This window comes from Protobothrops mucrosquamatus, unplaced genomic scaffold, assembly GCF_001527695.2.
Source record: "Protobothrops mucrosquamatus isolate PMUCROS unplaced genomic scaffold, P.Mucros_1.0 scaffold8, whole genome shotgun sequence".
Classification (NCBI taxonomy): Eukaryota; Metazoa; Chordata; class Lepidosauria; order Squamata; family Viperidae; genus Protobothrops; species Protobothrops mucrosquamatus.
In genome coordinates, this window is record NW_015386395.1 from 235843 (window position 1) to 248141 (window position 12299).

Sequence of the window (12299 nt, forward strand, 5' to 3'; positions counted from 1 at the left end):
AAAGCACTGCGAAGTGGTATATAAGTCTAAGAGCTCTTGCTATAGATCTCAGAATATCTGGCAGTTGAATAACATAGGCAATTCTCAACTTACAACTATTCGTTTATTAATCGTTCGAAGTTACAACAGCACTGAAAAAGTGACCTACAACTGTTTTTTACACTTACAATGATTGCAGTATCTCCATTGTCATGTGATCCGAATTTGGATGCTTGGCCATAGACATGTATTTATGACAGCTGCCATGTCCCAGGAACAAATGATCACCTTTTGCGACCTTTTGACAATAGGATCACGTAATCCCCTTTGGTGACCTTCTGACAAGCGAAGTCAATGGGGAAGTCAGATTCCCTTAACTACCGTTATTAACAACTGGAGTGATTCACTTAACATATGTGGCAAGAAAGGTGGGGTAGAAATGGGGCAAAATTCATTAACAATTGTCTTGCTTAGCAACAGAAATTTTGGGTTCCATTGTGATTGTAAGTCAAGGACTACATGTAGTAGCTCTTCCATTATGGTCACTCACATCTGCAGACCAAAATTAGGCCTAAACAGGCAGAGAAATACTGGTTTGGACAGTGCAAAAAAGTTTGGCTTTGTTCTTTGAAAGGCTCAGATACCGAACAGAACTAAAAGGGATACCTGAGAATGCAGATGTTGAATTCTGGAAGTTGAAGTCCACACAACTTAAAATTCCAAGATTGAGAGACACTGGTCTACAGAGCTATCAGAAGAAATGTAGAGGGTGAAACTTCCACCTCAAGAATATTCACGTAGCAGTGGGAACACTGTAAAAGCTTTAAGCCCCAATGTGCAATTGGTAGACTCTTAACAAAAATAACTTTTTCCTTTTCTCCTCAAAACTAATAGGAGTTACAGCTTTGTGAACATGGGTTGAGATTATCTTATTTTGTTCTACGGAATATGCAATCTATAAAAACTACAGGTGGGCCTCGACTTAGGACCAGTCATTGTGCAATTGTTTAAAGTTGCGACTTACCTGCAAAAAGGGAATAACAACCTGGCATTTGCCCCCCCCCCATCATGTGATCACACTACAGAGGCTCAGCAACACAGCCACATTTGTCACTGTTTGCAGCATCTCAAGGTCATGTGATCACATTTTACTATTGTTTTGCCCACAAGGTATATGTAACAAGAAATCATATGCCAGTGATATTAATGCCTTACTCAGGAGTAACAAAAACCCCGTACATTAGAATCACGACAGTCTCATTACAGATAAAAATTATAATGCTATTATTCAATATTATTATTTTATATAGCAGTTTAGAGTTGCTTCAGTAGTAAAATGGTGACATATAATTTTAATAAAATAAATTTTTATGCTACCATACATTCTGGCCAAGGGCTCTCAAACTGCTATATACAAGGAAGTTAAAATACAGATATACAGATAGTCCTTGACTTACAGTCACAGTTGAGCCCAAAAATTTTGTTGCCAAGTGAAACATTGGTTAACTGATTTTTGCCCCATTTTACCTTTCTTGCCACAGTTAAGAGAATAACTCCAGTTGTTAGGTTAGTAACACAGTTGTTCAGTGAATCTAGCTTCCCCATTGACTTTGCTTGTCAAAGTCGCAAAAGAGGATCACATGACCCCCGGGACACCGCAACCGTATGCTAAGCGTCTGAATTTTGATCACGTGACCATGGGGCTGCTGCTATGGTCATGTGAAAAACGGTCATAAGTCAACTTTTTTCAGTGCCACTGTAACTTTGAACAGTCACTAAATGGACTGTTGTAAGTCGAGGAATAGAATAGAATAGAATCTGGAAGGGATCTTGGAGGTCTTCTAGTCCAGCCCCCTGCTCAAGCAGAACCTGTACCTGTATTACTTGTAAGCCATTGGGATAGAAAGGGACATAAGACAGTATCTCATAGATGTGTGTTTAAGGTGTATGTCCCAAATTAGTGTCATGTGGTATGCTCAATCCGTTTCCTGGTCGTGTGTGTTTGTGTGTTCTAATTTATGCCACATAGTATGCTCACTCCGTTTCCTGGTCTACTGCAAACGTGGCCCCAGCTGAGCGGGACGGTTTGTGGGGAGGGGCTTCTGGGAGGGGGGGCACCCTCCCCGAAAAGCAGAGCCGTTCCTCTTTCTTGCTTCGGGCAAGATGCCCGCCAAATCAGACCCGAGCTCGCCTCCGAGAAGACTTTAAAAATTCTTGGTCGTGTATTAATTGCTACAGCACAATGCAGCCCGCCCAGCCCTGAGCGAGCAAAGGCTCTCCCACCCGGCCTTTGCTTCCCCTCACTGGCGCCTTTTCTGGTGGGTGTGAAGGAATCGGGCCACGCGGGTCGCCCCGGCCCTGTCTTCCCACGGCCAGACGGAAGGCTGTTCCACAGAAATATGAATTGCTCTTTTTTAAAAGAGATTCCTTGCAAAACGGGCTCCCCAGGAAGACGCCCCGCCCCCTCACGGAGGGGCTCCGCCGGCGAACTACAGCAAGCCTTCTTCTTCTATCCCGCTGCCCCGCCCACCCGCTGGATTAACCCAGCCCACCTGTGGGTGTGGCCAGACTTTCTCCCCTCCCCTTTTGTGGCCTTCGTTCCCAGCCATCCTTATGTCTCTCCCCGGATAATCCGGCCAGAGCCAAAAGTGGGAGACAATAAAGCCATTTCTCCTTCAACGCCCCCTCGGTTTTTTTTGAGGATCTCCTCTTCCCCACCCCACCCCCAAGGCGCTCCTCTTTCGGCAGATTTCCCACTGAGAAAGTAAGCGAAGCTTTCTCCGGCAGCCCATCCGGAACGCCATGAATCTGTTCCGCTTCCTGGGAGACATCTCGCATCTGTTGGCTATAATCATCTTGCTGTTGAAGATCTGGAAGACCAGATCCTGTGCTGGTAAGGAAAACGGGGGAGGGGGAGGAAAGGGGAGATCAACTGATCCCTTCCCTGTGTCTCTAGGTGACTTTATTTCTGGCCTGAAAGTGATTGTATGGAACTACCGGTAGTGCATGTATGGATGGATCTGAGGCTCAACTAACTTGGGAGCTGATACACACGTGCAATTTACCAGATTGCTCTAATCCTCTCTTCTTTAAATCCTTCCTCTCTATGTATACTATGCGAGTTAACTTCCATGCTATAGGACAGGTTACTTCAGAGTAAACCTTCCAAAGTGACACAAGTTGGACTTTGTCTCTTTGTCTGTCTGTCTGTCCTTTTTTTTTTAAAAAAAACAACTTATTTCTATAGATTTATATTTCTGGAATTCAACTGGGTTGTTGTGACCCTTAATATATATGTATCTGGTATGACACATTTTTTAGAAAGACCCAGTATTTGTGGGTTAATATTTGAAACCCGTGTTCTATATTTAAAGTCTCTTATTTATTGCTTTTAGAGAAAGAATTGCTTTGAAAAAGTGAATGGTGATCCGGATTTGGAAAAAAAGGGCAGGGAGAAAGGAAGCATTAATGCAGAAAAGTTGATGTTGTTCTTTCTTGTTTTTTTTTTAAACTAATTTGTTAAAAGCAATGAATAATGAAATGGAAACTACTTGAGGTGGGATTGGATAAAACTGTCTGATCTCTTCCTTCTGACAACCCCCTTTGGCCCTATAGCAGTGGTGGTGAACCTATGGCACGTGTGCCAGAGGCGGCGCTTAGAGGCCTCTCTGTGGGCACATGTGCCATGCCCCAAAGATGGTGAGGGACTGGCCCTTGCCACCCTGGCTCCACCCACCTAATCTGCCATGACCACCGCAGCCGCGCCCACCCGGCACCCTGTGATAAATAACTGGGTTTTGGCTTGCAGTTTGGGCACTGGGTCTCTAAAAGGTTCGCCATCACTGCCCTATAGAAAAAGAGGAAAACCAGATTGTGGGTGTATATTTTTTTAGACTTGGAAGAAAAAGCATGAGTAGATCTTGGAAAGACCACTGCCCTTGCTAATGATGCCTTCTCATTGTGGGCTACCTCTTATTGTGCCAGCTCCAGGCCTCTTCTGAATGTTTGAATGCTATGAACTTTCTTTGTGTTAAGGAGTTGTGACATTGGATGATGAATCCTGAAGAGTTTTAAATGATCTTCTCTGTTTTTCCTAAGGATCAAGATCAGGCTTTTCAAAATTATAGTGTATATGCATAATTCATTGCCGTTATTTTGAACTTTTGTAAGGGGTGCGAGACTATATCAGAAGCGTTCTAGGGGTGCAGGGTATAGAAAAGGTTGAGAGCCACTGATCAAGATAATGACTTTCTGCTCTTTTTTTTTAATGTCAAAAATGGTTATTTTCTCATCTGATCATGAGTTATGGTGCCTTGTGCTTTTCTTGCAGGGATCTCTGGGAAGAGCCAAGCTCTCTTTGCCATTGTCTTCACTACTCGGTACCTAGATCTATTTACGAACTACATCTCGTTGTATAACACCTCCATGAAGGTACAGGAGTGATGTTGGACTATATAGTGTGTTATTGTGACTAGTTAGAAGGCTAATAGGCTCGGTGCCACACAAAATAAAATAGTTACAAGTTTCTGTTGTCTTGTACTTCTTTCTGTATGCACATTTTGCTTCAATAATGTGGCACCACTATCAGCTATAAAAGAGGAGGAGATAAGGCAAATAGTCTTTTATAATGGTGGTTTATGCAAAAGAATCCAAAAGTATATCCTCCTAATTTAGTGAAACTTCCTGCTTGGTAAGTAGGAAGTCTTCATTTATTTGTAACAGAGCTTGTCATGTTAGCAGCATTTGTACAGTACAAAGAATTAAGTTGATGAAGAAGATTTTGACGTGGATATCAGGTGCTACGTTGGCAGAGAATAAGTATTAGACAATTGTTAGCAATGTTAGTTTTTAGTCTTAAAGAAATTATTTGCCCTGTGAGTAATCCTGGATAAGCTAAATGTAAGCAGGTAGTATATTATTATATCAGTTAAAAGATAAAACCAGTATGTTGGTTGACACCTCTGGCCTTGAAAAACAGTGGCAGAATATGTTAAGTTGATTCCTGAGATCGGAGTCCCAATTCTCAGTGTACCTCAATTAGAGATAGAAACAGCTTAATGATTGGTTAAAGTTGTCATTAGAACAGTTGTGGGAACTGGTGACCGTCCAGATAATGCTGAACTTGAAAATTTGGGCACCCGTCATTGGCAAGTTGCTTGGGAACAGTAGTTCAGCAATATCTAGAAGGTTTCAAGTTCCTCATACTTCATATAAATGAGGGAATTTAAAGACGGGATCTAGTTTATAAGAAGGAACCCTAATCTTTCAGAAAGATTCCAAGGGAAAGGCATTGAAAGGTTCAGGGTTTTGGGATTGATTACACTAAATATCTGAGAGATGAAATAATATTTAATCTCAGTGACAGTTCTTGATCGATGTTATCTCCTGCAGGTGGTGTATGTTGCCTGTTCCTATGCTACGGTATGGATGATCTATAACAAATTCAAAGCCACCTATGATGGCAACCATGATACCTTCAGAGTGGAATTCCTGGTCATTCCGACAGCAGTGTTAGCGTTCCTAGTAAATCATGATTTCACACCCCTAGAGGTAATGAAATGTGTGCTAGTGTAAACAAGCCTAAGCTCCAGATACCTAACTTGCAAGCTATATGATGTGTTCTAGTCCTATTGCTAAAATTACTCATTTAATTGGCAAATGGCCATCCTTAATATTCTAGTCCCTGCTTGTTCTGCTACTTTATAGCTAGTTCCTTTTACAATTACAAGCTTGAATTAATTTTGCTTTCCAAAGCGGTGCCACATGTATTCAGCTATTCCTATCTGCTCATGTGTTGACTAAATGGTACTGAAATAGAATTGTGATATACCTGCAGTTATTTAAACCAGAAACTCTTCTTTCCGGAAGAAACAACAAACCAGCAGAACAACAAACCAACAAACTTCTGTTGGAGCAACAGAAGTGTCAAGAGAGTACTTGAATCCAGACATAATTTAGTTGTAACTTGCCAAATCTTGACCATTGTGACTCACTGAATTCAGTGCAACTCAAGAAGCATGACTGATTCAGCCTGGATTCAGCCTTAGGCAGAAAATATAAAAGTTCAGACTTCAAGACAAGATTGATTTCTGGCAATCTTATTCATGTAGTTTTCTGGACAAGAATGCAGAAATGTGATGCACTGTCTTAGTCGAGGGTGATAGTGATGGTGTTGATTTTAACTTCTTGATCTGGCCTGTAGCCATTTCCAAGAGTTTCTCCTCTAAGATGGTGATGATGATGATTATGATTAGACATTAGGCAATATTTGACTCAGTGCTGCCATTTATATAGACTGTTCTCTCAAGTCAATTAGAATAGAATAGAGCTGGAAGGGACCTTGGAGGTCTTCTAGTCCAGCCCCCCGCTCAAGCAGGAGAACCTGTACCATCTCAGACAAGTGACTGTCCAGTCTCTTCTTAAAAACCTCCAGGGATGGAGCGCCCATGATTTCTGGAAACAAGCTGTTTCACTGGTTAATTGTTCTCACGTGTCAGGAAGTTTCTCCTTAATTCCAGGTTGCTTCTCTCTTTTATCAGTTTCCAACTATTGTTTCTTGCCCTGCCCTCTGGTGCTTTGGAGAATAGATTGACCCCCTCTTCTTTGTGGCAGCCCCTCAAATACTGGAATACTGTTATCATGTCACCCCATTTCTTCTTTTCTTTAGACTAGCGGCTAGCCAAACCCAAGTCCTGCAGCTGTTAGTACTTGATTACCTTGATTACTACCTTCAGGTAGTCCTTGATTTATGACTTATGAAATTATGACAGACCTCCCCAAAGGTATTTACTACTCAGTTCTGATAGCCAGCCCACATACACACCCACATTTATGGCCATTTGCAGTGTCCCATGGTCATGTGGCCATATGAAGTTTCTGTCCAAAACCAGCATTTACTTCCAGTTTGGGGAGAAAATGCCCAATAGCAAACAACAGAGTCACTTAACGATCATGGATTCATTTAACCATAGCGATTTGCTTAGCAATCACTGCAAAAAAAAAAAGACAATAAAATTGAGTCAGTCGTGTAATGGCCTGCTGCATGACCCATCATGACTGTAATGGGCAGGCTCCATTCTGGTTGTTAAGTTGAGGACTACCTGTAACCTATTAAGGGATGAGGTACATGGAATTCACAAAACACTCAGTAGAAGGGTTTATTGAGGAGTTTGCAAAGAGATACATGTTGCACTAGGCCTTGCAGTCTTTCACAGACAAAAGTATCAAAAAGTGAGTTGGAGCAGACATATCCTAAGTCTATGACACAAATCTGTTCTGAATCCTGCAGGGCAATGGTGGACCACACAAATGTTCACGGCAATGCAAATTTGTGAATATGATGAGATGTAATCAGAAAATATAAAACTATTTTTCTCCTGGATTCTTCCAGATTCTCTGGACCTTCTCCATTTACCTGGAGTCAGTGGCTATTTTGCCACAACTCTTCATGGTCAGTAAAACAGGTGAGGCAGAGACCATCACAAGTCATTACCTCTTCGCTTTGGGAGTCTACCGTGCCCTCTACCTGTTCAACTGGATTTGGCGCTACCAGTTTGAGGGGTTCTTCGACCTCATTGCCATTGTGGCTGGTTTGGTGCAAACGATACTGTACTGCGATTTCTTCTACCTCTACATTACAAAAGGTATTTTGCAACAAGAAGTGGAAATTAGATCTCCTGACTGAAATCCCATTAGTATGAGATAAAGAAGAAGTGCCCTGCCACCTGTAGTCACCAGGTTTGAGTTGGGCGGCCATATAAATGTATTTAATAAATAAATAATTCTCTGGCCTTGAGCAAGGTGCTTGGGATTTTAAAATTATTTGGGAATCAACATCTCAACCATGTCTCAATATGTGTTGACTAAATGTTACTGCTAAGCTGGAAGTTCACTAGAGGGCACTCTTCAACTAAACTCAATTCTTTTTGATGCTGGGAGGTATATTAACTAATAGCTCTTTACTAATTGTAAGCTGACAAATTAATTAGCAGTTTCGTCACCTTTTTTCCTAGGATCAAAAAGAAGTTGCAGAAAAATAGCGCTCACATATTCCAAACAGTGAGCACTAAAAAGCTATTTCTGTAGGATTGAATAAAATAAAATCTGTTGGACTAGAAATCAAATTAGGTATTCTATTAAAGGGCAATTGCTTGACAAATATGTATTGCTTTCTTACTATTTTTACTTGTAGCATCAAAATTATTTGAATTGTTCGTTGAGTACTGAAATCCTTAACGAAATGTGTCTTTTTTTAAAAAAAAAAGTCTACGATTTTATTCAGTCTATGTTCATTCATAAAGATCTCCATGGTTGGCTGAGGAATTCTGGGAGTTGAAGTCCACAACTCTTAATATTGCCAAGTTTGGAGACCTCTGTAAATGCACATAGGCATACATTCACCACTAAAGTATAATTACAAAATATACAGAGACTTAAAAGCAAACATAAGAAAAAGTTTTAATTTGCCAGTTAGAGATGTCTTCTTTCAGAAATCCCATTTCAGTCCAGCTCCCCACCCTTTTCCTGTCCCTCTTCAACAGATGTTGACATTGTGTAGTTGCTAAGAATATCCAGTTCTTGTTACTTGATTTAAAAAAACATTCTGGATTTCTGCAACTTATATTTTCCACTCGTTAGTGGTCCTCGATTTACGATTGTTTGTTCAGTGACTGTTCAGAGTTACAATGATGCTGAATGAAGGGACTTACAACAGGTCCTTGAAGTTATGTTGTTGCAGTACCCCTACGGTCATGTGATTGTGATCTGGGCACTTGGCATCCTGTTTGCAATTACGACCAGCTGCCAAGGGTCCTGCAAGATGCAATCACCATTTGCAATCTTCCCTGCTGGCTTCCCCAGAATGTCAATGGGAAAACCAGAAGGGAAGGTTGCAAGCCATTGCCTCCTGCTTAGAGATTTTTCTGTCGTCTCTGGGGCCTGGCTGAAAAAGCTCCATGCTGAAATCCAAGCAGGGGTTTGGCACAGGGTGTTTTCAAACCCACCCACCCCAAGTTGAGAGGGCTCTTCTTTGGCACAGAGTTACTTCTGCAGATTCCTCATTGGCTTTTGGCATGGAACTTTTTCATTCAGCCTCCAGCCTCTCTGGAAGCTGGCTGAAAACACTGTGCTGAAATCCAGAGTTTTCAGCCAAGGAGGATTTTCACGCCCAGAGTAGAGAGGCTTCAGAAGCCTTTGGAGCTGAAAATTCAAGCATTTCACACCTTGTCCCTCACATCCCCTCATTCCTGTCTTCCACCCAGCAACGCCTGGGGCAGGGGTAGGCAACCTTGGCTCTTTTATGACTCGTGGACTTCAACTCCCAGAATTCCTGAGCTTTTAACTTCTTACCAGTTTTCCCATTGAGTAGATTGTGGGAAGCCACCAGGAAATTGCTTCACCTAATTTCCAGGGCATTCACTTAACAACAGCAACTGAACTACCTGGATTTCTGGCACTAAGCACAATGGTTATACTGTATACATCTTTGCTTAATGACAGCAGTCCTGCTCCCAATTAAGTTGAAGAGTCCCTGTATTGCTTTTGCTAGGCAGACAATTGGGATTGTTATTGAAATAGATACAGTGGAAGTAGCAGTATGTAATATTTCTATTCTGCCATGACTTCTTGTCCTACATCTTTTTTCATTTTTTGATTCCCATAACGGTATGTTAGTATTCCATGCCCAGTAAAATTGCTCAGTCCTCAAAAGGCTGTTTAGGGCAGTCTTGCTAATGCACATATATCATGTGCTCATGGTGCTATTTTGATAGGATGACTAACATCCTCCCCCCCCAAGTCCTCCCTGACTTTTAACTTATCTGTCCTTGTTTTACCTGGCTCCCCTTTATTGATATATCTTTATGTGGTTTTTGTTTTTATGCTTTTATCTGTACACCACCCAGAGTCACTCTGAGGGTGAGATGGCCAATATCTAAATTTGATGGATGGATAGATAAAAATAAAGCATTGCTATCAGCATATGAAATAAGAGCACAAATTTTATGGTGCACTGTGTATATTGACTGTTCTTGGTTAATGGTTTAATTAAAATATTATTAAAAATACATTTTTCTCTCTCTAGAAGCAATGGCACCATATTATTTGGTACGTTGCCTAAAGTTTAATGAAGTACACGTCTCTAAGTTCTTACCTCTTCTTATTTCTATTTTCTCTTGCAGTTCTAAAAGGCAAGAAGTTGAGTTTGCCTGCATAAGTTAAGATCAAGACTGCAACTAAATACTTTGGCCAAGGAGAATGAAAGGAAAGCTTCACAGAAAATTGAGATTTCTTTAAAAATATTAAGTGTCCTATTGATCTCAACTTCCACCCAGAACTTTGATCTAAGCGTGGTTTGAGACAAAACAACGGATGGTCCTTCTACAAAACAGACTGCTATAGTTGGGGGTGAAGTGAAGCACAGCTTGAATCCCAAGCTAACAATGACTATTCCTGGTTAATATGTAGATTGTAGATTTTTGGGTTTTTTTAACCCATTTTGATCATTCTCTGTGTCTATAATGCTTGAGTATTATTTTTTGATGAATCAGCACAAGTAGGAAATACATTTTCAAAAAGTCTGTTATCTGTATCCTCTTAGTTTGGGTGTCATGTTGATAACTGCTAATATGAAATGCAAGCTTTTCTGTTCATGAAGGCCTGGTGCTACAAAATTATCCAGATAAGACAGGAATGCTTACAAATTGTTTCTTTAAGTCTGGGTTTCCTTGGATCTCACTTTTTGAAACATCAGTGGCAAGAAAATACCTTCTCCTTTAAATATTTGTCACTTACTTTCTCTTCATTTTTGTATTATTTGATGGTTAAATCTTCATCCACTATAAATAAAACCGAAAAACTCTTCCCCTTATTAATTAGTGCCTTCGTGGGAAGGATGGGAATTTAAATAAAAATAAATTCTGCTTTCCGTGTTTGTAATCTTTGTGCTTCAGGGTATATTGTGCTATTCATGTCTTCATTGTCCCATATTAACTTTTTTATCCTGCTTTTTCTGATCTCTCTTAAAGCAGTGACTTATTCTCCTGGGGTCTATATTAAATGCTTGTATTAGAACATGTTTTCTATAAATGCCACGTAACTGCTGCTTCTTGATACATCATCTCTGAATTGATAACAAAGTTGTATGTTTTCATATGACAAGAACAATTTTAATGCTATGAACCTGAACAATCAGTGAAACTAATTGAAGCCATGTTTCAGCCAATCTAGACTTCCAATTTGTATTACACCTTGATTTAAAGTATATGTATGCTTACTCAAAAGCAAAATCTTTGGAATATTTGCTTTGAAACCATGAAGGCAAGATTGCACACACAACATGTAATTGTATACAATTACTTAGAAATAAATCTCATTGAATTCAGTATAAGAGCCATTTCTAAATTGCCATACTAAATTACCGTATTTATTCGAGTATAACGCGCAAAATTTTCTACCCAAAAAAGGAATCAAAGTTTGGGTGCGCGTTATACTCGAGGTATCTCCTCTGGGCTCCCGGCGGGTTCGCGGTGACGGGCTCCAGAAAGGTAGGCAGCGGCGCGGAGAAGCGAGGGGAGGGGGGNTGGGAGGCTGCGGCGCGGAGAAGCGAGGGGAATGCTGGGAGGCTGCGGCGCGGAGAAGCGAGGGGAGGGGGGTGGGCCGTTCTGCTGCTGGGAGGCTGCGGCGGTGCTCGGCGGCCCAAACTGGCGAGATGCACTTCCCTTTCCTGTTAGATGGCAACTCAGGGTATGAGGAGAAAACGTTCTGCATATGACGCTTCATTTTTAATCGAAAATTAGGGGTGCGCGTTATACACGTGTGCGCGTTATACTCGAATAAATACGGTACTATCTGTTGAAGTAATTCTCTACTATGGTTCCGTAGCTGGTTTTCTTAAATTTATAAAGCGAAATTTGAAATTTGTTTTGAATTGTGATTAGCCATTAGAAAATGAATTTCTAGGCTAAGATTTGGAGCTTATTTACATAATTAAGATTCAGCAGCAATTGTTGTCTGGTTTTGGTCATTGTGAATTACCATGGTTCCACAGTTGCTTCCTGTAGAAAGCTGATTACTTAAAAATACAATTCGATACTGTATCATTATTAGGATAGGGTAGCTCACTTTATCATTTACATTTTCCATGGAACTCCTTGCAAAAAATTGTACTTTGTGCTACATAGATACTGCCTGCAACAGCTAGTAGCCGCTTCTTGATCACATGAACTATAAAATTGCCACAATGATTATGGCAGCTTCATCTGACCATCTGGGATGAATCCACTGTGTTCATACTGGTTTGTTTTTTTTACACAATCTTATAC

The 12299-nt window shown here is 40.8% G+C and overlaps 1 protein-coding gene across 1 annotated transcript; it reads left to right on the forward strand.

The window, feature by feature from the left end:
* Nucleotides 1-2694: 2694 nt before the first annotated feature.
* Nucleotides 2695-11352, forward strand: KDELR1 (KDEL endoplasmic reticulum protein retention receptor 1). The gene is made up of 5 exons (XM_015810245.1): nt 2695-2872; nt 4310-4410; nt 5371-5529; nt 7370-7622; nt 10158-11352. The coding sequence occupies exons 1-5, from the start codon at nt 2782-2784 to the stop codon at nt 10190-10192; spliced, it is 639 nt and encodes a 212-aa protein (XP_015665731.1). The 5' UTR covers nt 2695-2781; the 3' UTR covers nt 10193-11352.
* The last annotated feature ends 947 nt before the right edge of the window (nt 11353-12299 follow it).

Coding starts and splice junctions, on each gene's coding strand:
- KDELR1 (XM_015810245.1), top strand. CDS start 2,782: ATGAATCTGTTCCGCTTCCTGGGAGACATCTCGCATCTGTTGGCTATA. Junction 2,873..4,309: donor GAAGACCAGATCCTGTGCTG/GTAAGGAAAACG, acceptor CTTTTCTTGCAG/GGATCTCTGGGAAGAGCCAA. Junction 7,623..10,157: donor CTACCTCTACATTACAAAAG/GTATTTTGCAAC, acceptor TTTCTCTTGCAG/TTCTAAAAGGCAAGAAGTTG.